This window comes from Lampetra fluviatilis, chromosome 30, assembly GCF_964198595.1.
Source record: "Lampetra fluviatilis chromosome 30, kcLamFluv1.1, whole genome shotgun sequence".
Lineage (NCBI taxonomy): Eukaryota > Metazoa > Chordata > Hyperoartia > Petromyzontiformes > Petromyzontidae > Lampetra > Lampetra fluviatilis.
In genome coordinates this window covers 9,004,920-9,029,900 of record NC_136304.1, presented here as the reverse complement: position 1 = coordinate 9,029,900, position 24,981 = coordinate 9,004,920, and the positions used below count along the sequence as shown (strand labels likewise).

Genomic DNA, 24,981 nt, shown 5'->3' with positions numbered 1-24,981 from the left:
ACACAACACACACAACACAGCACACACAGCACACACAACACAGCACACACAACACAACACACACAACACAGCACACACAGCACACACAACACAGCACACACAACACAACACACACAACACACACAACACAGCACACACAGCACACACAACACAGCACACACAACACACACAACACACACAACACAACACACACAACACACACAACACAACACAGCACACACAACACAGCACACACAACACACACAACACAACACACACAACACCACACAACACAACACACACAGCACACACAACACAGCACACACAACACAACACACACAACACACACAACACAGCACACACAGCACACACAACACAGCACACACAACACAACACACACAACACACACAACACAGCACACACAGCACACACAACACAGCACACACAACACACACAACACACACAACACACACAACACAGCACACACAGCACACACAACACAGCACACACAACACACACAACACACACAACACAACACACACAACACACACAACACAACACAGCACACACAACACAGCACACACAACACACACAACACAACACACACAACACCACACAACACAACACACACAGCACACACAACACAGCACACACAACACAACACACACAACACACACAACACAGCACACACAGCACACACAACACAGCACACACAGCACACCACACAACACGCACAACACAACACACACAACACAGCACACACAACACAGCACACACAACACCACACAACACAGCACACACAACACAGCACACACAACACAACACACACAACACACACAACACAGCACACACAACACAGCACACACAACACCACACAACACAGCACACACAACACAGCACACACAACACAACACACACAACACACACAACACAGCACACACAACACCACACAACACAACACACACAACACAGCACACACAACACCACACAACACAGCACACACAGCACACACAACACAGCACACACAACACCACACACACAACACACACAACACCACACAACACAACACACACAACACACACAACACAACACACACAACACAGCACACACAACACCACACACACAACACACACAACACAGCACACACAACACCACACACACAACACACACAACACACACAACACAACACACACAACACCACACAACACAACACACACAACACAGCACACACAACACCACACAACACAGCACACACAGCACACACAACACAGCACACACAACACAGCACACACAACACACACAACACACACAACACACACCTCGACATTACACGCAGTGCACATTGCACCACGCTCACACACACCGACTATATAACTATAACGCACTTTATCACAGGACAACACATTCATGTGTAACGCAGCTACACCCTCTGCAGCAGGATAAACAACAACACCAACAGCAGCACTAACACTGTAACACATTCGCACTAGCAATACCACGGTGGTGGTGGTGGTGGTAAAACAACCACCACAGTAATCACACACAGCGCATCTGACAGCCCCGGTCATCCATGCACACAGCCGCCTTGTCTCTGTCTGTCTCTCCGTTGTATCGCTGTAGTGTCCACGTGTCTCTGTGTGTGTGTCTCTCTGTGTGTATCTCTGTGTATCTCTGTGTGTCTCTGTGTGTGTATCTCTGTGTATGTATCTTTCTGTGTGTATCTCTGTGTGTGTGTGTGTCTGTGTGTATCTGTGTGTGTCTCTGTGTGTGTATCTCTGTGTGTATGTATCTTTCTGTGTGTATCTCTGTGTGTGTCACTGTGTATCTGTGTGTGTGTCTGTGTGTGTGTCTCTGTGTGTCTGTGTGTGTCTGTGTGTGTCACTGTGTGTGTGTCACTGTGTGTGTCTCTGTGTGTGTGTCACTGTGTGTCTCTGTGTGTGTGTGCCTGTGTGTGTGTCTGTGTGTGTGTCTCTGTGTGTATCTCTGTGTCACTGTGTGTCTGTGTGTGTCACTGTGTGTCTCTGTGTGTGTGTGTCTGTGTGTGTCACTGTGTGTCTCTGTGTGTGTGTGTCTGTGTGTGTCTCTGTGTGTGTGTCACTGTGTGTCTCTGTGTGTGTGTGTCTGTGTGTGTCTCTGTGTGTGTGTCACTGTGTGTGTCACTGTGTGTGTGTGTCTGTGTGTGTCACTGTGTGTCTGTGTGTGTGTCACTGTGTGTCTCTGTGTGTGTGTGTCTGTGTGTGTCACTGTGTGTGTCACTGTGTGTGTGTGTCTGTGTGTGTCACTGTGTGTGTCACTGTGTGTGTGTGTCTGTGTGTGTCACTGTGTGTGTCACTGTGTGTGTGTGTCTGTGTGTGTCACTGTGTGTGTGTGTCTGTGTGTGTCACTGTGTGTGTCACTGTGTGTGTGTGTCTGTGTGTGTCACTGTGTGTGTCACTGTGTGTGTGTGTCTGTGTGTGTCACTGTGTGTGTGTGTCTGTGTGTGTCACTGTGTGTGTCACTGTGTGTGTGTGGCGGCCCCTCGTACCCTCCAGCAGGCGGGAGATGAGGCTGTCCACATGCACCTCCACGTCGGCCATCGTCTCTCTCGTGTCTCCTCGTGTCTCCCTTCTCGTGTCTCCCTTGTCTTGTCCCTGTCTTCTTGTCTCTCCCACGGGGACGCCCCGAGACGAGGGGGTTGTTGTCCCTCTTGGCTAATGCCCCCCGTGTCTCCCTGTGTCTCTCTCGTGTCTCCTTGTGTCTCCACTGTCCGCGGCGTCTCTGTGGCCCCTCACCGCTGTCTGACGTGTCTGTGAGCCTCGTCTGTCTGTCTCATGTACACACACACACACCGTGTGTCACTCTGTCTGTCTCATGTACACACACACACACCGTGTGTCACTCTGTCTGTCTCATGTACACACACACACACACCGTGTGTCACTCTGTCTGTCTGTCTCTGTCTGTCTCATGTACACACACACACACACCGTGTGTCACTCTGTCTGTCTGTCTCTGTCTGTCTCATGTACACACACACACACACCGTGTGTCACTCTGTCTGTCTCATGTACACACACACACACCGTGTGTCACTCTGTCTGTCTCATGTACACACACACACACACCGTGTCACTCTGTCTGTCTGTCTCTGTCTGTCTCATGTACACACACACACACACCGTGTGTCACTCTGTCTGTCTCTGTCTGTCTCATGTACACACACACACACCGTGTGTCACTCTGTCTGTCTGTCTCTGTCTGTCTCATGTACACACACACACACCGTGTGTCACTCTGTCTGTCTCATGTACACACACACACACCGTGTGTCACTCTGTCTGTCTCATGTACACACACACACACCGTGTGTCACTCTGTCTCCCTGTCTGTCTCCGTGTCTCTCTGTGAGTGAATCTCTCTGTGTGTGTCTCAGAGTGAATGTCTCTGTGTGTGTCTCTCCCTGTGTGTGTCTCAGAGTGAATGTCTCTCTCTGTGTGTGTCTCAGAGTGAATGTCTCTCCCCGTGTGTGTCTGTCTCAAAGTGAATGTCTCTCTCTGTGTGTGTCTCAGAGTGAATGTCTCTGTGTGTGTGTCTCTCCCTGTGTGTGTGTCTCAGAGTGAATGTCTCTCTGTGTGTGTGTGTCTCAGAGTGAATGTCTCTCTCTGTGTGTGTGTCTCAGAGTGAATGTCTCTGTGTGTGTGTCTCAAGAGTGAATGTCTCTGTGTGTGTGCCTCAGAGTGAATGTCTCTCCCCGTGTCTCTCACCCTGTCTGTCTCCGTGTCTCTCTCTCCCTGTCTGTGTGTGTCTCAGAGTGAATGTCTCTGTGTGTGTCTCTCCCTGTGTGTGTGTCTCAGAGTGAATGTCTCTGTGTGTGTCTCTCCCTGTGTGTGTGTCTCAGAGTGAATGTCTCTGTGTGTGTCTCTCCCTGTGTGTGTGTCTCAGAGTGAATGTCTCTCCCCGTGTCTCCCTCCCACGTCTCCCTGCGGGTGGCGTGAGTCACGGAGAGGAGGCGTCTATTTACAGCAGCCGCCCTCTCCCTCCCTCTCTCACACACACACATGTACACACACTCTCTCTCAGTCTCACTCACACACACACATGTACACACACTCTCTCTCAGTCTCTCTCTCTCACACACACACATGTACACACACTCTCTCTCAGTCTCTCACACACACACACATGTACACACACTCTCTCTCAGTCTCTCACACACACACATGTACACACACTCTCTCTCAGTCTCTCTCACACACACACATGTACACACACTCTCTCTCAGTCTCTCTCACACACACACATGTACACACACTCTCTCTCAGTCTCACTCATACACACACACATGTACACACACTCTCTCTCAGTCTCACTCATACACACACACATGTACACACACTCTCTCTCAGTCTCTCTCACACACACACATGTACACACACTCTCTCTCAGTCTCACTCATACACACACACATGTACACACACTCTCTCTCAGTCTCTCTCACACACACACATGTACACACACTCTCTCTCAGTCTCTCACACACACACACATGTACACACACTCTCTCTCAGTCTCTCACACACACACATGTACACACACTCTCTCTCAGTCTCTCACACACACACACATGTACACACACTCTCTCTCAGTCTCTCTCACACACACACACATGTACACACACTCTCTCTCAGTCTCTCTCTCTCTCACACACACACATGTACACACACTCTCTCTCAGTCTCTCTCATACACACACACATGTACACACACTCTCTCTCAGTCTCTCTCACACACACACATGTACACACACTCTCTCTCAGTCTCTCTCATACACACACACATGTACACACACTCTCTCTCAGTCTCTCTCATACACACACACATGTACACACACTCTCTCTCAGTCTCTCTCACACACACACATGTACACACACTCTCTCTCAGTCTCTCTCATACACACACACATGTACACACACTCTCTCTCAGTCTCTCTCATACACACACACATGTACACACACTCTCTCTCAGTCTCTCTCACTCATACACACACACATGTACACACACTCTCTCTCAGTCTCTCTCACACACACACATGTACACACACTCTCTCTCAGTCTCTCTCACACACACACATGTACACACACTCTCTCTCAGTCTCTCTCATACACACACACATGTACACACACTCTCTCTCAGTCTCTCTCACACACACACATGTACACACACTCTCTCTCAGTCTCTCTCACACACACACATGTACACACACTCTCTCTCAGTCTCTCTCATACACACACACATGTACACACACTCTCTCTCAGTCCCTCTCTCACACACACACATGTACACACACTCTCTCTCAGTCTCTCTCATACACACACACATGTACACACACTCTCTCTCAGTCTCTCTCACACACACATGTACACACACTCTCTCTCAGTCTCTCTCACACACACACATGTACACACACTCTCTCTCAGTCTCTCACTCACACACACATGTACACACACTCTCTCTCAGTCTCTCTCATACACACACACATGTACACACACTCTCTCTCAGTCTCTCACACACACACATGTATACACTATCCCTCTCTCTCACACTCTCGCCCTCACTCTCTTATACTATCACTCATACACACTCTCTCTCTCACTCTCCCTCACTCTCTCTCTCACTCTTATACACACTCTCTAACACACACACACTATCACACTCTCTCTCACTCTCTCTAACACACTGCCTCTCTCTTATACACACTCTCACACACACACACACTCTCATACACACTCTCTCACTCACACTCTCTCTCACACTCCCTCTCTCACTGTCACTGTCACACTCTCTCATATACACACTCCCTCTCAGTCTCTCTAACACTCCCTCTCACACTCCCTGTCACACTCCCTCTCTCACTGTCACACTCTCATATACACACTCCCTCTCTCAGTCTCTCTCAGTCTCTCTAACACTCCCTCTCACACTCCCTGTCACACTCCCTCTCTCACTGTCACACTCTCTCACACTCTCCTCTCTCACTGTCACACACTGTCACACTCTGTCACATCGACACTAGTGCAGTGACATAGAACTGCTCACTAAGCAGCACAGCGCTGGCTGCTGGCAGGGACGGGGACCTGCAGCTCGCAGCCGCCCTGGTTGACAGCAGGTCACGTGACAGACCCGAGGGGGATCGAGGGGGAGGGGCACGTCGAGAGCCGCTGGAAGGTTCCAGAAGGGGGGCGTGGCCGGGGGCGTGGCCGGGGGTGGGGCCAGGCCACGCCCCCCAGTATAAGAGGGGCCCCGGGAGGGGACCTCGGGGCTGTCGCTTGGAGTTGGATCACCGTCACCGCTGCTGCTGAAGATCGTCGCCATCGTCGCCGTCGTCTCGCGGCCTTCGTCGCTGTCGCCCTCACGTGACATCGCGCTGCTGGACGTAGTTGCCTGTCTGAGTTCAGCGCCGTCAGTGTCAGGCGGCTAGCGTTGTGTTGTAGGCGGGCAACCAGAGTAGAGTTGCGTATAAGCGGGAGACAGAGTGTTGTGTAACAGCAGAGAGCGTGTAACAGTGTAGGGTGTATATTGTGCAAAGTTTGCTCGTGGGGTTTAATTAAAGAACTGTCTTCAAGGACTTGCGTCTCCAAGTCAGTCACTACACATAGATACTGCCGGTCACACTCCCTCTCTCACATACTGTCTCTCACATAGACACTCTCTCACATAGACACTCTCTCACTGGAACTCTCTCATAGACACTCTCTCACTGGAACTCTCTCATAGATACTCTCACAATCCCTCTCTCTCACATAGGCCTCGGCAAGGTAAGGTAAAAGTGTAAAAACGAGCCTACCTTTACCCTACCTTTTACCTTACCACAATACAATTACCCTACCCTACCTTTTACCCTTTAGCAGGTAAGGTAAAAGGTAAAACGCAACGAGCCTACCTTTACCCTTCCCTTTACCCTTACCCCTTGGCATATCAACACCTTTACCCTTTCCCCTTTTACCCGGTAAAAAGGGTAAATTACCTTACCTTGCCGAGGCCTCCTCTCACACAGAGCGTCTCTCTCACACTCTCTCACATAGAGACAAAGGTTCCCCGTAAAGTTTTAACAAGCTGTCGGGGCAAGTCCTGCTGGCTAGCACCTATGAAGGCCGGCACGGCACTCCACACACACACACACAGGACATCATCTGGTTCGAAGACCCGTACTTGCATTCACGCTAACCGAATGAAAACCGGTTACCAGTTTGCCGCACATATTCGAAAGGCGTCGAGCAATGAAGGCGAACTTGATGGCTTCTCTGCCGGTGGTGGTGTCCGTGGTCAGCAGTGGTCGCCGGCAAGAAGAACACCAACAAGAAACTCATTTTTCGATTTAAAGATTTCGTGACTGCAGGGATTCATCTTCTTGGTTCTTTCGGTAAAGTCACGTAGAATGGAAATAATAAAATAAAACATAATAAAATAATTCTCACGACGTTTCGGCCACAACGCAAGCAGCCGTCCTCAGGTGAAGAACAGGTCACAGGAACAGGTCTATCGCTTTCAGACTCTGTCTTCTCGACGGACCTGTTCTTCACCTGAGGACGGCTGCTTGCGTTGTGGCCGAAACGTCGTGAGAATTATTTTATTATGTTTTATTTGTATTATTTGTATTATTTCCATTCTACGTGACTTTACCGAAAGAACCAAGAAGAAACTCATTCCTCAACCCTTCTGCAACCTGCGGCTCTGAAGCCGCATAGGCCTCTTTGGTTGCCCCCATTGCGACTCTTTGGTTGTTGTTGTGTTGGTTGCCGACCCCTGGGCATGCCGTTGTGTGGTGAGGTCAGAAGTGAAACTCGCGTGGGGGGGAGGCAGACGGTGCCTTGACCCCCCCCCCCCCCACTATCCCCCCCCCCCACGGAGGTCAAAGCTACGAGTTGGGGGCCCCCTTGAAATTGAGTTTTCATGTCCATACGGTGTACAGCCGTTTCAATACGGGGGGGGGGGGGGGGAAGTGTCTATTTGTGTTTCTCCCGAGTGATGGGATTTTGTGGGTTGAACGTTGAGATTCATAATGGCACGGTGACCAATGAGGTCTGAATTGGTCTGTAGGGCACTGATAACGGAGCTGTAAAGTTGAGACCGTGAGCATAACGATGATGTGGATTGGGCACGAGGAGGCCGCGATAAAACACATTTTTGCGGAAGGAACTGGTAGGAACGTTGGGTTGCTCGGTCAATGGCCAGGGTCAACGGCGGCGTGGTGTATTCCGCAAATATGCCCGACTGTGAGGGCGGGCACAAGCCGGCGTGAGTAGGTTAAACGTTGAGTTTTATAAGGGCACCACGGGGTGACCAGCCCCTCCCCACCCAGCCCCACCCCTCCCACCCTCCACCCCCACCCAGCCCCTCCCCACCCAGCCCCTTCCCCTCCCTCCCCACCCAGCTACTCCCCACCCTGCACGACGGACGGACACAATAATCCCCTGTGGGCTGGTGGAACCAGGTGGTTCCTACCAGTATCACAGCCTCTAGGGTGCGACCGTGCGAGGCAAATCAAACATTGGGGGCTCCACCTGATCGAATCATGTTGTTGCTCCGTCACTGGTAATGTGGTGGTGACGACGCCGCCGGGTGGGGCAAAGTTTGGGCAATTCCACCTCTTCCAAGACACTGGATCTGGCTCGACCCCCCCCCAAACTCCACAGCTACAACCATCCCCCAATCTCTCCTCTTCTCCTGTCACCAAAACTCCACCACCACCACCTTTAATAAGAACCCCACTCTTTATCTCGACCACTATTATCTTATGCACAGTTTTATAACTGCTGCTAAGAGCCCTGGAGTAAGGCGCTATACAAGTACGATAAGCGGTAACAAAATACCCTCGAGAGCGGCGTTCTTCATCGCAAGGCCCGCGGGCCCCTGGCGACCCCTGGTGGCCTTTAGTGCGGCCCCTGACAATACACACAGAGTGAAAACAACCGCCCCATCATCATCATGCTGCTGCTGTCAACACCCCCACTGGTGTCAAATGTGTGGCGGCCCTCACTCACACGGATGAAAGTGCCCGCCCCTCTCCCTCTGGAAATGAGTGAAGAGCACTGCGCTCGAGCCGAGGAGAGATCTCCAGGGGTCTCTGGTGGAGGAGGGCGGTTCCTGCAGAGCAGTGGCGGTGAGAAATTGCAGGGCTGCGCCTTGATTCTGAACTAAAAAAAACTCATTCGTCAATAACGTTGCCTTAAAAGGGGAATAAGACGCTTCAGGCAATGGTCCTTCATAGGACATCATCCTCAAATCTAGATTGAAAACTCATTTCTTTAGAACTGCTTTTTGTGTTTCGTTTGTTGCCATTATCATGGTTGGCCACGTACGGTGCAAAAGAAGTTTCTACATACAAGGGTCGTTGCCAACACGGCTGTTGTATATTTTTCCTTTTAAAGCCATATTTTTGCTAACAAATGTATTTGTATTTTCCACCCCTCCAATCAAATGCCAGTGATCTAACATTCTTTTTAAATTACCGAAAGCCAAAAAAAAGCAGGTCGGCCTTGAAAAATACCTGCAATTAAAGCCCACAGCTGATGTGCAGGGGTTAATCTGCCATGTGTGTAGCGTGTTAGGTTATGTAATTGGCTACATAATTATTTATTCAGGTCTCAATTCCCAGAGGGTCCTTTTCGGATATTTTGTCGATTCCCTTTTTCGGGTTGGCCGTATTTGTCTATTTTATTTCAGTTCAGCAGGGCTCTCATCTGCACGCGGTGGCCTACCTCGACTGCATATGCCCGGACACCGATGTTGCACAGGATATCGATTATTTAGACCTACATATCCGGGTTATGCCGAATTAAATGACAAGGCAATGTTATGTTGTTGTGTGTTTATTCACCGATGGCTGAGCAGGCTGTGATCATCAAATACTTCCACTTGGGGACCCAGTTTAATCCTAATTCAAACTCAGGTCTGAGTGATATCAGCTCACAAGTTAGTCTCTCTGACATGGCCATTGTTAGCCCCATCCATGTGTGATCCACTAACCCACGACCACCAAACTGCTGGACAACAGGCATGCAAGGGAGGCCATCATAATGAGAACGAGTTCATCTGTTTAAATTTCCAATCGGGTGTGGTGGTGCACACCTATGGTCCAGCGATTTTGGATCACAGTGAGTTTGTGAAACTCCCAATGAAGTTGGCTGTTATACGGCAGTAAAGTACTACAAAAGTTGGTCTGTGAAATCGTCTGTGTGGAGCTTCAAAATGTCATCCCTTCAACGTGCATGGGGGGTTGTTCTGCAAGGTTACTTCGCTTTCTTCCGACGTGCGTAAACGATCACTCGTGTAATTCGAAAATTGGCCAAACGTACCAATGCAGGACCCCGATGAGAAAAGCAATCTTGAGACTCAGGAAGGCTTTCCCGGACAAACAAACTACACGTAGATTTTATTGTCAACAGTCAGTGATTAATGCATTTCTTGAAAATTCTCACGACGACGAGGCGCAAGTTAAATGTGTAACTGTAAACGTTATGCAACACACATGCACACATTGCAAACAGATGTAAAACACCATCGTTTTAATAGTCACTTGTAGCAGTTGTATTTTAAGTTACCCTACTTTAATATCGGAGACAATTCTGCACAAGTCCCCATCCCATAAATAGCTGCCGCGTGTTCAATGTGACACTCCTGCTCCACACGTTGCGGCCGTGACGGTTTCCTTTCATCGACCAATTAAAAACAAATTAATTAACCAAAACAAACCTTACAACCGAATTGATAAATAAAGTCATACATTTACAGGACCAATCCCCCGCTTCCTCTGGGCTTAAATGACACAAACACACTGAAGCCGACAGACAAGAGTTCTCTGATAACCAGTGAGAGACACATTGGTAATGTCAGTGCGCCGTGCGAAATACCACATTCTCCCCCCTCCACATACTCACCGGTCACCCAAGACAGAAGGCCTGGCCAGTAAGCCTCTTGTACAATGACATTAGCTAGGAGCTGAAGCCAGTGATATGAGGCAGGGTACTTTCACCGGGCCACATCTGGCTCACAATTAGGACCGTGCAAGTGGCCCGCTGTGCTATACGGTTCGCCGAGACACAGATCTAAAGATGGGTGAGATGATATATTTACAATAGATACAGATGACACAGCTATAGGTAAGACAAGAAGATTGCCGATAGATAAACAAGAGAGAGATACGAGACCCACAGACGAGAGGTAGAGATTGGTGGTTACAGGTGTAGAGACTTTGTGATGCTGTGGCCGACAAGGTGATGCTGAACGTTGACTGTTCGAAAATACAAAGAACCGTGACATCAGGGTTTCAGAAAGAGCGCCCAGTTTCAATTGTCCAGTCTTACTCGAGTGACCAACATCAAGTCGAAGGTTACAGTGTATTCTGCGGGAAGTAAAGTCACCCACAGGAAAACTACTCTTGGAAACTGTCAATAAATTGGGACTGTTTTTTTTTTATCAACCCTGAAGGGAATGATGGGCTGAGTCGACCCTAACACAACAGTCAATTCAGCGAAGCCCATTTACCGACCACTTTCTTCGGCAGAATGGTGCCGAGCGAGCAACTGTCCCACTCTCGCAGCGAAGCAAAGTGCAACATAGTGCATATGGTTTGGGGTAAGATACACCGTTGATGGATGCCCGATGAACGCCCGCAGTTTCTCTTCCGGTCACTCCCTGCATCGACATAAGCTTCTCGCTCCTTTGGAGGGAGATCTGGAAATAAGAATGCTTTTCTGTGTCTGTAAGATAATTCGTGATATCGTCGGTGAAACAAGCACAAATGTAGACAAATGTACACAGTTACAATTAAATAAATACAACTTATTACAAAATATTTTCAAGATCATTAAAGGTCGCAATAACGTACGGAACAAAGTAGAAAAATTACTTATATTTATTTATATCTGTGTAAAAAAAAAACCATCAAGAGCATCTGGGTCACCAAGAGATAACAATTGTTCACCTCCTAGTCGAGCAGTAGCCGGTTCAAACACAACGTCACGCAGCATTGCACGAATAACCGCAACATGCCGTGAAGACGTCATCATCATCATCACCACCACCACCTTATAAAACAAATGTCATGTCAAGACCCATAGCTTTTGTCGGAAAAAAAACGAGCCATTTGAAGGAACGAAACACCCAAACAAACTATTTACACCACAACGTCCATTCCCTGAATGGAATAAAAAGTGTTGGCTCAAAACGGGCCTCTAGCGACATTCATCACCCTTGGCAGCCGCGAGCCGATGTTTTCCGTAAAACTTCCACATTCTTATGACGGGGCAAGTCTCTCCGTACAAACGTTGCTATTGACTCTTCCCCATGAAGTGGGGGGGGGGGGGGTGTTTCAGTTTTTATCGTGAACGGACGACGCACTGACGCCCAGCCGGGATTTAAACGTGTGACCTGATTGCGACGCTCGCTGGCGCCAGCTGAGCAGGGTTAGAGAGCAGCTGAGTTTGCAGCTGGGTTAGGTTGGTCAAGAAGAGGGGGGGGGGGGATGCGACGGTGGGGTGAGTGGCGTAGCTGTTGGGCGTGGAGGCAATGCAACTACACAGGGCCAGAAGGGCACAGGTGCCAGATTACGAGAGTGAAATTGGACCATCCATAAGAGTTCTTTTGGGATTAGATCGCGTAAATATATAAATGTGAGGTTAAACCCGCGAACACCTAATACAGCCAACTAGTAAGGTTTGTCATGTAAACAGAATGTGCCAATTCGTCACTAGTACAGCACACCGGTGTGTTGAGCGAAGCCACAACATTTACAATCCGACTATGACATTTTGCACATTAATTACAACTAGTTTCATCAGGCAACAGCCAGATTTGTGGAGAAGACCTCCTGTTTCGTTCCTTAAATAGAGGGGTAGATGTGATCACATCTAACCGAAAAAAACCTGTATTATGGATGGTATTGGTCGCGAAAGCCTACGTGTCAAATTGGACCGTGTCTACAGCACGAAGCCACTCAACAGTCGTGTCCAGCGGGGCTGCAGACAAGAAGTGATGAATGAACTTACACATATAGCGAGTGGAGCTGCAACAAAGGGTGAATGTTTACAAAATTGCATAGCAATAAAATACGTTTTACGGGTGTTGAAATCATCTCGTTATGAGTGTTAATAATGAAAAAAAAGCAAAAAATCTGACAAATTTCATAGAAATCTGGAGAAAAATCATGGAGAAATCTGGATCATTCTGTAGAAAACCCACACACACTGACCAGACCTGGCTCTCATTGTCTTCCACGTGTCTCCTCGACCGACAGAGAGAATCACTCCAGGGGAAAAGCGTTTTTCGAGTGACGATGAAGCGACTTGAGCTGTGAGCAAGCGGTTGTAGGAGCGAGACAAAAAAGGGTCTTCCGGGAGGGAATTTTAAGTCTTGTAAGATCGATGTATTGCACTTCGAGGGGACTTGGAAACGGTCAAAGTTGTGTCCAGTTGAAGCAAGAACGAGGTAAGGCTCATCTGATTTTACATCCCTCAGCCAGTGGTGTAGCTTCAATATCGTTGCCGAGGGAGCAAGTTAACGCAAAGGGTAAATAAACGTCCTCTTTCCTACAAAGCGGTACCTATTTTTATCTACCTTGCAGGAAATAATTACTGGGTGGACCTAATAACCTTTTAATTGCAATTCGTGCACTGTGACCCCCCACAAGGCTACCTGGGTCACAAGGTCACTCACTCGCCCTTGTTCACATGAGCGAACAACAAAAAAAAGGAAGAAAAAAAAGAATTCGCCTGTTTCCTAGAGGTGAGTTTTAAATCTACAACGTTTTGAGATATTATTAACTTGAGTCTAATTTCACGCGAATCGTTTGTCAGATGAACTCAACGTCAAGCGGCTATGTGGGTAGTAGTGCACGGCCCCAGGGAAAAACATTTATAATTGGCCGATGTTTTCTCTCCATCAGGATTGAACACACCTTCGTTTTCCTGAACGTAAATCTGCTCATCGTCAATTCAACTTTCTCAGAATCTTGACAGTTTTCTCAAGGCCCCAACCACAGCAGCTGTAGTAACCTCAATCTCTCAACTACAAATCAAATCTCTCTTCTCTGGAGGAGGCCCACTGTCTAAAGCACCAGCCTACGACTTCGTGAAAATCGTTCACACCCCACAGGCTGGGGGGACGTCCCCGTCTCCGTGGTGCCGTGCGATCCCACGTGAAGCGCAAGCTCTTCGGTGGTGGGGAGAAGGGGGGGGGGGGGGCTTCCCAACCCCCCCCAGCCCCCCACAGGCCTCCCCCGCCTACGGGTCCCCGAGTTCGCTCATGTCCACCACCACCTTGATGAAGATGGTGTCGTCCTGCAGGTAGGAGGCGCTCTCCAGGGCGACGTGCGACACGAACAGCGGGCAGCCCGACGCGATGTTCATGTCGGACGTCGGCCGCCGGAAGCTGCTGCTCGCCGGGTCCGGCTTGAACGTGTCGGACAGCTGGCGCCTCGCCGCGCCCTGGTCGAGCAGCGTGAGCGTGACGCGCTGGCGGAACGGCCACGGCAGCAGCGCGTCGTACTCGCCGCGCATCACCACGAAGAAGAGCGACAGGTGCGTGCCGCGGCCCACGCCGTCCCCGTTGAGGTAGGCGCGGGCGCACATGCGGTAGCCGAAGGGCGACGTGTAGAAGGGCTGGCTGTAGAGCGAGAGCGTGCGGCCGCTCACCGCGTCCTGCTTGCGCCGCGCGTAGTCGCGGATCTTCCACACCAGCTTGCCGTTGTAGCTCGCCGTCTCGAGCACCTGGAAGCGCAGGTCCATCTCGGCGAGGCGAGTGTCGTGCGCGAACAGCTGCGTATCGTGACGGCTCAGCGCCGAGTCCAGGGCGGCTGCGTCGTGGCGGCGGCGGCGAGGGAGCGCGGCGTTGAGTGACCATGATACCGGCAGGCAGACACACACACGCACACACACACACAGACACACACGCGAGCGGGCGAGGGGTTCCACGGTAAGTTACACGCAAAAATGTACATATACGCAGTGGACAGATACGTGGATTCTGATTTCACTTGTTACCTACGCACAGTGTTCCGTTCAAATATGTGTCTCGATACCGTTGGTAGTGGTGAGTAGGTGAGGTTAGTGGTGAGTAGGTGAAGGTAGTGGTGAGTGGGTGAGGGTAGTGGTGAGTGGGTGAGGGTAGTGGTGAGTGGGTGAGGGTCGTGGTGAGTAGCTGAGGGGAGTGGCGAGTGGCGAGTGGCTGAGTGGGTGTTGCCGCCCTCACCGAGACGCGTGGGCGTGGACGAGTGCGTGACGCTGCCCCCCGTCTCCTCGATGGCGGCTACGCGCGTGCCCAGCTCGTGCAGCGTGGCCGCGGTGCCGTCGAGGTCGCCGCGCAGGGCGTCGTGGTCGGCGCGCCGCGTCGTGCCCTGCATCGACTCCTGCAGGCGCAGCAGCCGCTCTGTCTGCACGGCGAGCATGCGCTGCACGCCACACAGCACGAAGGGATGGGGGGGGAGGAGGGTGAGGAACGAATGTCACATGCCTGCCAAACATTGAGGTCAAATGCAGGGGAAACTCATGGGGAGGGGCGGGGGTCACCAGGTTTTTCGCAGGGCAGTGTGTGGGCATTGTGGAGGGAAGGCGTCATTTATTTAAAGTACGAGTCTCGGGAGTTGGCGGGGTAGGTGGCTCGTGCGTAAATAGCCACGGAGCTGGAACCGCTGAGATTCTGGGTTTTCAACTCGTGTTTCAGCCCCCCGTCGTTTCTCATCGGCTGTTTGAGCGACGTTGCTGCAAGCGTCGCTCCTCCGCTCTCTGTTGTTGTTGTTGGAGGGCGACCACCCCTGCGACGCCACTCTCTCCACGCACAAAACGAGCCTGCGCACACACACGTTATGCGTACACGCCCGCTCACCTGCGTGTGCCCGAGGCGCGACTCGTTCTTGCTGGCCGTCTGCCCCACGGAGATGAGCTCCTTCTCCAGCTCCCGCACGCGAGTCCCCAGCAGATCTGCACTGTTGGCCCTCTCCGCCAGCTGAGACTGCAGCATGGACACCTGGCGAGGAGGAGGAGGACGAGATGCACGGAGGGACACGCGGTGAGGGGGAGAGTGGGGAGGAGGTGCAGGGAGGTGGGCGGAAGGTGTCAGCTGATTAAATCGGACTTCCCCGGGGGATCATCATGATGTCAGCACGAAACCTCATGGGATTTCTCAACTTCCAGACCCATGTTTAAACCGTGTGCATAACACACAATTAGTCCCAGAAGGTGAAATAAGCCGATGGACTCACAAGTAATTTGGTTGTATTGTTGAGACACAAGTGACGTGTTATTCGATTATTAAGAAAAATTGATAAATCTCGCTACAGTGGGCCCACGTTGGACAGGAGGCAAAACTGAATTGACCTCAGAAGTAGCTCTGTGATGACCCCTTCCGGAGGTCATTCTACAACATAGGGCGATGTTAACGCTTTGCCGCATTAACTTACGAGAAGACGACGGTGAGACGGACAATTTAAAAGCGCAAAGCCACTGGAGGTTTGCACTTTTAAATAATCTAGATTGGCTACGTATGGTGCGAAAGAAGTTCAACATACGTACATACAAAGAGACCCATAGACTCACACAGAAACCCATATAGACTCATCACACAGTCACCCACGGACTCGCACACTGCATCGCGCAAGCTTTCTGCGGCCGTCTGGAATGCTCTTCCATTGGAGCTGCGCACTTTTAAATAATCTAGATCGAAAACTAATTTCCTTAAAACTGCATTTTGTGTTTAGTTTCTTGTCCGCCATCATCATTATCACCACCGTCATCATGCGTTTAGTTTGTTGTCCTTCCCCCGCACATCCCATTTGCACGGTTGGCTATGTCCAGTGCGAAAGAAGTTCCACATACGGTACAGCAGACAACACACATACATGAGAAAGAGGAGGGAGGCACCCGTACCTTGAGCTCCAGGTTGGCGCTGCGTGCCGTCACGAGGGACAGGTGCTGTTGGGTGGCGCCCGACTCGTGCTCCTTGAGGCCCTGGAGTGTGCCCTGCGAGACACGACGGCCGACACTCAGCGGAGGAGGGAGGGGGCCCATTGCTCGTGGGCAATACGGGGGCGGTCAAGAACGCCGCGCTTTCGTTTCTCCCGCACGGCTCAACTTTGGAATCCCTTCCCATCGTCAGTTGGTCACACGTTCTTACAACCTTGCTTAATTAAAGAAATGTACCGACGCTGAACATACGTAAACAAAAAAATACCAACATTTATTTTTCATTTTACCAGGTAAGTCCCACTGAGCTATGTAGCTCTTTTTCAGAAGCGACTGGCCACGAATGACAGCTCGACAAAGCGGCTTATCACGTGGACATTTACAGCAGCTTGGAAGATGGCCGATGGATACAAAATGGCAGCTAAAGGAGAGGATGTGTCTGAAAGGACGGGCGCCACGGAGATGGAGCGATATCATCTGTTCATCTGCAAGAGCGAAATGGATTGCAGCATTGAAGGAAGGTGAAGGATGGTATGGGATAGCTTCCACCCAGTGGCGGATGGAAAATGACTTGTGACGATAACAATGTTCGTAAGAAGCCATACCTTGTATTTGCAACCGAATTGACTGAAGAAACATTCCGCTTGCTTGTACGGACAGATGCCCAAGTGAGACACAAGCTGAAGAACGTGCGCACACAAACACACAAACAACACACAAACATGAGCTGCTGCCATTTGCCAGTACGTGGAGTGACATCACTACAGCGCTGGTGGCAGGCTTGGTGCTCTATTGGCAATAGCGCATTGCCAGGTCATTGGACAGAGCCAGAGGTAATGGTTAAATTGACGCGGGTGACCGCCAGACGAACCAAACCGCACTCCCCGCTGTGCCAACTCACTGCGGTTTAGCCACCCGAAGCTCTGCCCATCGGTGTCCTGTGCAGCGTGTTCTCACCAGATGCCCAGTCGCACTTTTACTAATCCCTCCAAACCGTCGTGGTGCCAAACTGTAACAGTGTGTGCGAGCGTGCGTGTATTTGTCTTTGTGCGAGCGAGTGTGCTTTCGAGTGTAAGCGAGTACACACGGCCGTGTGTGGATAAGCGAGCATATGGTGTGTGAGCGGTAGTGTAGCGGTTAGCGCGCTGCTTTACGGACCCTGCGACCCGAGTTTGATTCCCGCTCGTGGCCAACACCAGTAACAATTATCTGAACCGGTCTTGGGCCTCCCCTAGGTCGACTCAACCTCAAATGAGTACCTGGTGCAGTGTGTAAAATCAAAGCCACTGGGGAAACAAAGGCGGGTCGGGCGTGGTGCTGGTCGTTCACCCCCTCGTGTACCGTGCCGGCCTTCATAGGTGCTCGCTAACAGTACTTGCCCCAACAGTCTGTTTAGGCTATATGGGGGATCTTTGTCTTTGTATCTTGATCAACTTGTATTCATATGACTGTGAATGCCTGGTCATAGAGCACTATGCTAAGAACCCAGCAACCAGAGTTAGATTCCCGCTCACGCCCAATAACAGTAGCGAATATCTGAACCGGTCCTGGGGATCACCTAAGTCGACTCAGCATTAAATGAATACCTAGTGCAGTGTGTAATCATCAAGACTGGGGAAACAAAGGAGGCCAGCGTGGCGCTGGTCACCCACCCCTCGTTGTCTGCCGTGCCAGCCTTCATCGGTGCTCGCTAACAGAGAGGGGGGATCTTTGTCTTTCATGTGTGCGAGTGAGCGATTGTACCTGTGTGTGTGGATGTGAGCGATTGTACCTGTGTGTGTGGATGTGAGCGATTGTACCTGTGTGTGTGGATGTGAGCGATTGTACCTGTGTGTGTGGATGTGAGCGATTGTACCTGTGTGTGTGGATGTGAGCGATTGTACCTGTGTGTGTGGATGTGAGCGATTGTACCTGTGTGTGTGGATGTGAGCGATTGTACCTGTGTGTGTGGATGTGAGTGATTGTACCTGTGTGTGTGGATGTGAGCGATTGTACCTGTGTGTGTGGATGTGAGTGATTGTACCTGTGTGTGTGGATGTGAGCGATTGTACCTGTGTGTGTGGATGTGAGCGATTGTACCTGTGTGTGTGGATGTGAGCGATTGTACCTGTGTGTGTGGATGTGAGCGATTGTACTTGTGTGGGTGTGGGTGCGAGCACGTGTGTGTGAGCGTGTATGCAAGCGAGTGATTGTACCTGCGTATGTGTACGGAGCCTCTGCACCTGCGTGTGAGCGATTGTACCTGTGTGCGTGTGTGTGCGAGCACGTGTGCGTGTGAGCGACCGTACCCGCGTGTGTGTAAGTGAGCGATTGTACCAGTGTGGTTGCGAGCGTGTGTGTGTGCGGGAGTGAGCGATTGTACCTGCGTGTGTGTAAGGGAGCCATTGCACCTGCATGTGTGTGAGCGATTGTACCTGTGTGCGTGTAGTTGCGAGCGTGTGCGCGCGTGCGTGTGAGCGACTGTACCCACGTGTGTTTAAAAGTGAGCGAGCGTGCGTGCGTGTCCACACGAGGCTCATGCCTTGCGAGAGTCTCACCTCCTCGCGCGCGATGCTCTGCTCCTCGCACTTGTTGGGGCACGGGATGGGGTACCGGGGGCAGCGCGTCTCGTAGTGTTTCTATGGCGAGAGAACACGGCGTGAACAAGAGACCTTGGTCTTCGCGTGGCCACCCCCCCCTCCCCCCCCCCCCGGTCACTCTGTCACATCACCGCGGTACCGTCGAGCGCGGCGGTATCCGGCACTCCCGAACAACGCTCGCACCTGCTCACGGCCAATACTGGTGACGATTATCTGAACCGGTTTTGGGCCTCCCGTAGGTCGACTCAGCCTCAAATGAGTACCTGGTGCGGTGTGTAAACATCGCTACTCGGCCATCCACCCCCTCGTATACTGCGGCAGCCTTCATTGGTGCTCGCTAACAGCCCTTGCCCCAAAAGTCAAGGGTCTTTGTCATGTATATACTCATGCATGTCCCTGTGTACCCCCCCTTGTGTTGATTTATGCTGTGTGTATTTACACACACCTGTGCGTACCTGTGTACCCCTGTGGCACAAGCGCTGTGGTTCCATCACCGCCACATAGGCGCGAATGGTGGCTGCTGTTGTTGTTGTTGTCGATGTCATCCCCGTGAATGCATGCACGAGTGCGTGCGTACGTCCGCGAGCGAGTGAGTGTGTGCGTGTGTGCGTGCGTGCACGTACCCTCTTCTCGGCGAGGGGCACCTGCTGATTACAGTAGCGGCAGGATTCGGTACGGAAGTGACATCCCGAGGCCACGTGGTTCACCAGCTCGCCCCGCAGCAGCCGCTCCGTGCAGCCAGCGTGCGGGCAGTTCACGGCCTCGTGCGCGCACACCGCCATGTGCTCCTGCGTGCGCACGCACACACGCCCACGTGTTCACGCACAGGCACGCGAAGATAAACACAAAGATCTCCCTACAGCCTTCACCGACTGTTGAGCTCAGGGCTGTAAGTGAGCGCCTGAGAACGACGGCGGGAAGCATCCGTGAGGGGCCAGAGACTCGCCCGGCTGCCTTTCGTCTCCCCAGTGCCGATGTTCGCACCAACTGCACAAGGACCTCACTTCAAGCGGAGTTGGCCAAGCGGAGGGCCAGGACCCGTTCAGATATTCGTCACCCGGTACTATCCGAATTGGGGTTGCTGTGTTGGAAGAGCAGTGAGCCAATTGATCGATTGATTGAGATAACCACGATAACGGCAACAACCGCCGTTTACGACGAAGTGGCGGTGGCGTCACCGCAACGCATGTACCAGGTTACGCGCACCTTGCTGGCATGAGATCACAGGACAGATCCACGTGTTATGGGTTAACGGACTTATATGACTGGCAGATGTACCACCTGTGCTCCACACTGCGTAAACCTGCTGTGCCTCCGCCACCTGGCGCTCTACTCGATGTTTCAGCGTCACTCCTCCGCCCTCCGTACATACATAGGAAAACAAAGATCCCCTGTTAAGCCTTTAACAGACTGTTGGGGCCAGTGCTGTTTGCGAGCACCTATAAAAGGCCGGCACGGCACACGAGGGGATGGGTGGCCGGCACTACGCCCGGCCGCCGTTGTTTCCACAGTGCCAAAATTTACACACCACACCAGGTACTCATTTGAGGCCGAGTCGACCTAGGGGAGGCTCAGGACCCGTTCAGATAATCGTCACTGGTGTTGGTGGCCTTGAGCGGGAATCGACTTGTGGTCGCCAGGTGTGCAGTGCGCAGCATACAAACCGCAACACTACCGCTCCGCAGAGTCAAGCACACACACACACACGTTAACACGCTTGGACACAGGAATGAGCAAGCACACGCATACGACGCACGTGAACGCGTACCTGTAGCTTGCCGAGCTCAACGATCTGCGTGCAGCCGGCGGTGTCATTCCGGCAGTGAACGCGGAGGGCGAGGATTTCCCGGCGACAGCAGTTGTCCCGGAACACCTGTGTGTGTGCAGAGCACGTCAGGTCACGGCACAACGTGCAGCGTGTACGCCATACACACATGCCATACGCAACAATAACAAGTGCAATAATAAGAGTACATAAAATTTCGATTTAAAGCTTTCGTGACTGCAAGGATTCATCTTCTTGGTTCTTTCGGTAAAGTCTGTCGAGTAGACAGAGTCTGAAATTTCAGACTGTCTACTCGACAGACCTGCTCTCCACCTGAGGACGGCTGCTTGCGTTGTGGCCGAAACGTCGTGAGAATTATTTTATTATGTTTTATTTTTATTATTTTATTATTCCATTCTACGTGACTTTACCGAAAGAACCAAGAAGAATAATGGGAGTACGTTTGAAATTTCGCACCATTCTTGGCGCGCGCAAACCTACCACAGAGAAGCCGTGCTCATAGACGCAATCTGCAGCAGTTTTCCCAGCAGAGGGGGCGACGCTGTTGCTGCTGCTGTGCATAAGCCCAATTGAACTAATTGCAGGAAATCTTTCAACTTCGGACCAAAAGCATGGACCGTGACACTGGCACATAATGGCCTGATCATTTCAAATTAATTTACAGGATCTTTTACGGTTATTACACACACGCAGTATTAACCAGGGCGGCCTGACAGATTCTAAACCGTGAACGCTTGCACCAAGCGGCGAACGCTCTAACGCTGGGCCACGTCACCCGCGCACTGTTGTAGCGTCTCGTAGCATCTAGGCCACGCGTAACAATCAGCTCGTGACAAGTATGATAAAAACGCGCGTCGAACAGTTACTTGTCGAAGCTTTGGCAGGTGTATGACAGTCTTTTTTTGAGCGAGTGTAAGTGTTAGCGATGGCGTAACGGTCATTAGTGCACCGTGCTCCAAATCCGGAGTTCGATTCCCGTCCATGGCAGACGTTCGTGGCAAATATCTGAACTGGTCCTGGAACTCCTCTAGGTGGACTTCAGCCTCAAATCAGTAACTAGCGCAGTGCTTAAACATCAGCACCGGGAAGAAAAAGGCGCGAGAATCATCATGCATACCCCCCCCTACTGCATTCGTTAACAGCACTTTCCCCAATTGTCCATTAAGGCTACATGGCGGGGGCTGGGTGGGTATTTGTCTTTGTGTGTGTGAATCAGTAGGAGTGAGCCTACGTGTTCAAAAGGAGTGAGAGCAGGTGAACGTGAGTGTGCACGTGCTCGAGTGTGCTCACCTTGTCCGGCTGAAGGAGTTCATTGTCTACTGGGCATGCCGGTGTTGCTTTACTGGAGAAATAAACAACCCCACGCACAACGTCGGTTTACGTTAGGGGTTGCCCAATCACAGCACGCAGCTCGCACGAAGGTCAACGTGCAGCACTTCGCAGCTATGGTCACGGGGGGCGCGCTGTCGTGGCGTCAACGCGACGTCGTTTCCAAACATGTTTTTACGAATCGGCGAACAGCACACTCACCGCTTAACACGCACCATTAAAGTCGCGGCGGTGACCACTCTACGAGCGTACACACTGACATGCAGCTGGAGGCACACACGGCGCTTGATACACACTCCCAAACGAACACACACCACCCAAAATGAACACACACCATCCATCATTTACACAAAGATCACCCGTGTAGTCTATGCAGACTGAAAGGGAAAGTGCTGATTGGGTCAGTGGGTTCATCGCGAAGTGCACTAACAACGACATTACCATTCCCCCCACACACAGGCCACCAATCACACACCCACACCAACAATCACACGCACACACAGACCACCAATCACAACAACAACCGCCATTCCCCACTAAGTGGCGGTGACGTCACCACGACGCTTGTGCCAGGCTCTATCCCGAGGGGCCACTTTAGCCAGCACCTTTGACAGGAGGTCATAGAAGGCATCTGACTCATTGGCCTTGCCTGCATCCCTCCACGGATGTTTGTCTTCGGTGGGGGCATAAGTAACCACGACCACCACTCCTCGCCTCTGGTTGATGGGAAGGCGAGCCCAAAGTAGCCTGGGGCTTACAGCTTCCAACACCTCACCGCCACGCTCCCACACCCCCTTCATTCTTTTGTTCAGAAGAGCCACTCCCTGTTGTTTGGCAGTCTCCTGCCCCGAGTAGAGGACTGTCCACCCCTCATGGTGGCAGGAGCCAGCGCCGGTCCACCGGACCTCCTGAATACCAGAGATCCAGGCGGTACTGATCCAGCTCCCGACAGAGAAGTGGCAGCCTCTCCTCCGCAGTGAGTGTTCGAACATTCCACGTGGCCACCCGTAGTGTTTTTTTGTTTGTTTCTGGAGGAGCCCCGAGGGTAAGGATTCAGTTTCCTGGCTCCACCAAATCGGGTTTGGCCAGGAAACGTCATAGACGCCTGTCTCCCCGGGGCCTCCTGCACAAGCTTAATTACATTTTAAATCGTCGTTTAGTGGCAATTCATTGAAGGGGTTACCAGCCCCTCGCACCCATCCAGAACTCCCATTTGGCCGCTGTGGTGGTTACAGACGCCATGAGGGGAATGGGCAATCTAAATTGGCCATCCCCCCACGGCACTGCCCACCACAGCGTTGCCGTCCGGCACCAGGGGGTTGTTTTTGCCGGACCCACCAATCACACACATACACAGATCACCAATTACACACATACACAGACCACCATTCACACTACCGATCATTCACCCAACACCATTAATTTCACAAATACACTCAAACAGGGCTTCACTTCTCATGGCTTATTCTCTGGATCGCAGGCAGACCCGGACACTTCGAGAGGTTTGATGGACGTGGTGTGCCGGGTGCGACAACATTTTCCGGACAGACCCAATTGAAATAAATCCCTGCAATCACCATCATTGTGTTTATTTTGTTGTCCTTCCCCCGCACCTCCGATTAGCACGGTTGGCTACGTATGGTGTGAAAGAAGTTCAACATATACGTACATACAGAGAGACCCATAGACTCATCACACAAAGACCAACGGACTCGCACGCTTTCAGATGCGCTTCTGCGGCCGTCTGGAATGCTCTTCCATCTGATATTAAGAAGCCACTGGAGCTGTGCACTTAAAAATCAACTCGATTGAAAACGCATTTATTTAGAACTGCTTTGCGTTTAGTTTGTTGTCCTTCCCCCAGCACCTCCGGTTAGCACGGTCGGCTACGTACGGTGCGAAATAAGTTCAACGTACACACGTGCCTACCATACATGGACATCGTCGCGGTCGCCAGCACTCACCTGAGCACGGGCCGGATGCAGGGCTCGCAGAAGCGGTGGCCGCACTCGGTCTGCCGGGGGTCCCGCAGGGGCAGGCGGCACAGCTCGCAGCGGTACTTGTCCTCGGGCGGGTGCACAAAGTGCTCCCGGTAGCCGCACGTGGGCGCCTCCCCTCCCACGCTGCACGCGTCCACACACGTCACGCACGCGTTCACACACATCCAGCACACGTTCACACACATCCAGCACGCGTCCCCCACGCGTTCACATACGTCCACACACGTCACGCACGCGTTCACACACATCCAGCACGCGTCCCCCACGCGTTCACACACATCCAGCACGCATCCCCCACACGTGTCCCCACGCGTCCCGCACGCGTCCCGCACGCACCCCCACACGTGTCCACACATACAATAACTTGTCATCGGC

At 51.6% G+C, this 24,981-nt stretch overlaps 2 protein-coding genes across 3 annotated transcripts in view; both read right to left on the bottom strand.

Annotated features, from left to right (window-relative positions):
• The window catches only part of LOC144943242 (serine/threonine-protein phosphatase PP1-beta catalytic subunit-like), a 46,240-nt gene extending 42,297 nt beyond the window's left edge, over nt 1-3,943 (bottom strand). Inside the window, exon 1 of the mRNA XM_078870554.1 lies at nt 2,504-3,943. Within this exon, the coding sequence (XP_078726680.1) occupies nt 2,504-2,555 (52 nt within the window). The 5' untranslated portion in view covers nt 2,556-3,943. The remainder of the gene's footprint in view (nt 1-2,503) is intronic.
• A 6,477-nt stretch (nt 3,944-10,420) lies between these two features.
• Nucleotides 10,421-24,981, bottom strand: part of LOC144943241 (TNF receptor-associated factor 3-like) — a 48,245-nt gene continuing 33,684 nt past the window's right edge. For both annotated transcript variants that reach the window (XM_078870552.1, XM_078870553.1), the window contains exons 3-12: nt 24,571-24,729; nt 22,568-22,619; nt 21,260-21,364; nt 20,115-20,279; nt 19,450-19,530; nt 17,518-17,592; nt 16,877-16,969; nt 15,837-15,977; nt 15,204-15,402; nt 10,421-14,808 (exon numbers count right to left, since the gene is read on the bottom strand). In XM_078870552.1, coding sequence (XP_078726678.1) covers nt 14,237-14,808; nt 15,204-15,402; nt 15,837-15,977; nt 16,877-16,969; nt 17,518-17,592; nt 19,450-19,530; nt 20,115-20,279; nt 21,260-21,364; nt 22,568-22,619; nt 24,571-24,729 — 1,642 coding nt within the window. In that variant the 3' untranslated portion in view covers nt 10,421-14,236. The remainder of the gene's footprint in view (nt 14,809-15,203; nt 15,403-15,836; nt 15,978-16,876; nt 16,970-17,517; nt 17,593-19,449; nt 19,531-20,114; nt 20,280-21,259; nt 21,365-22,567; nt 22,620-24,570; nt 24,730-24,981) is intronic.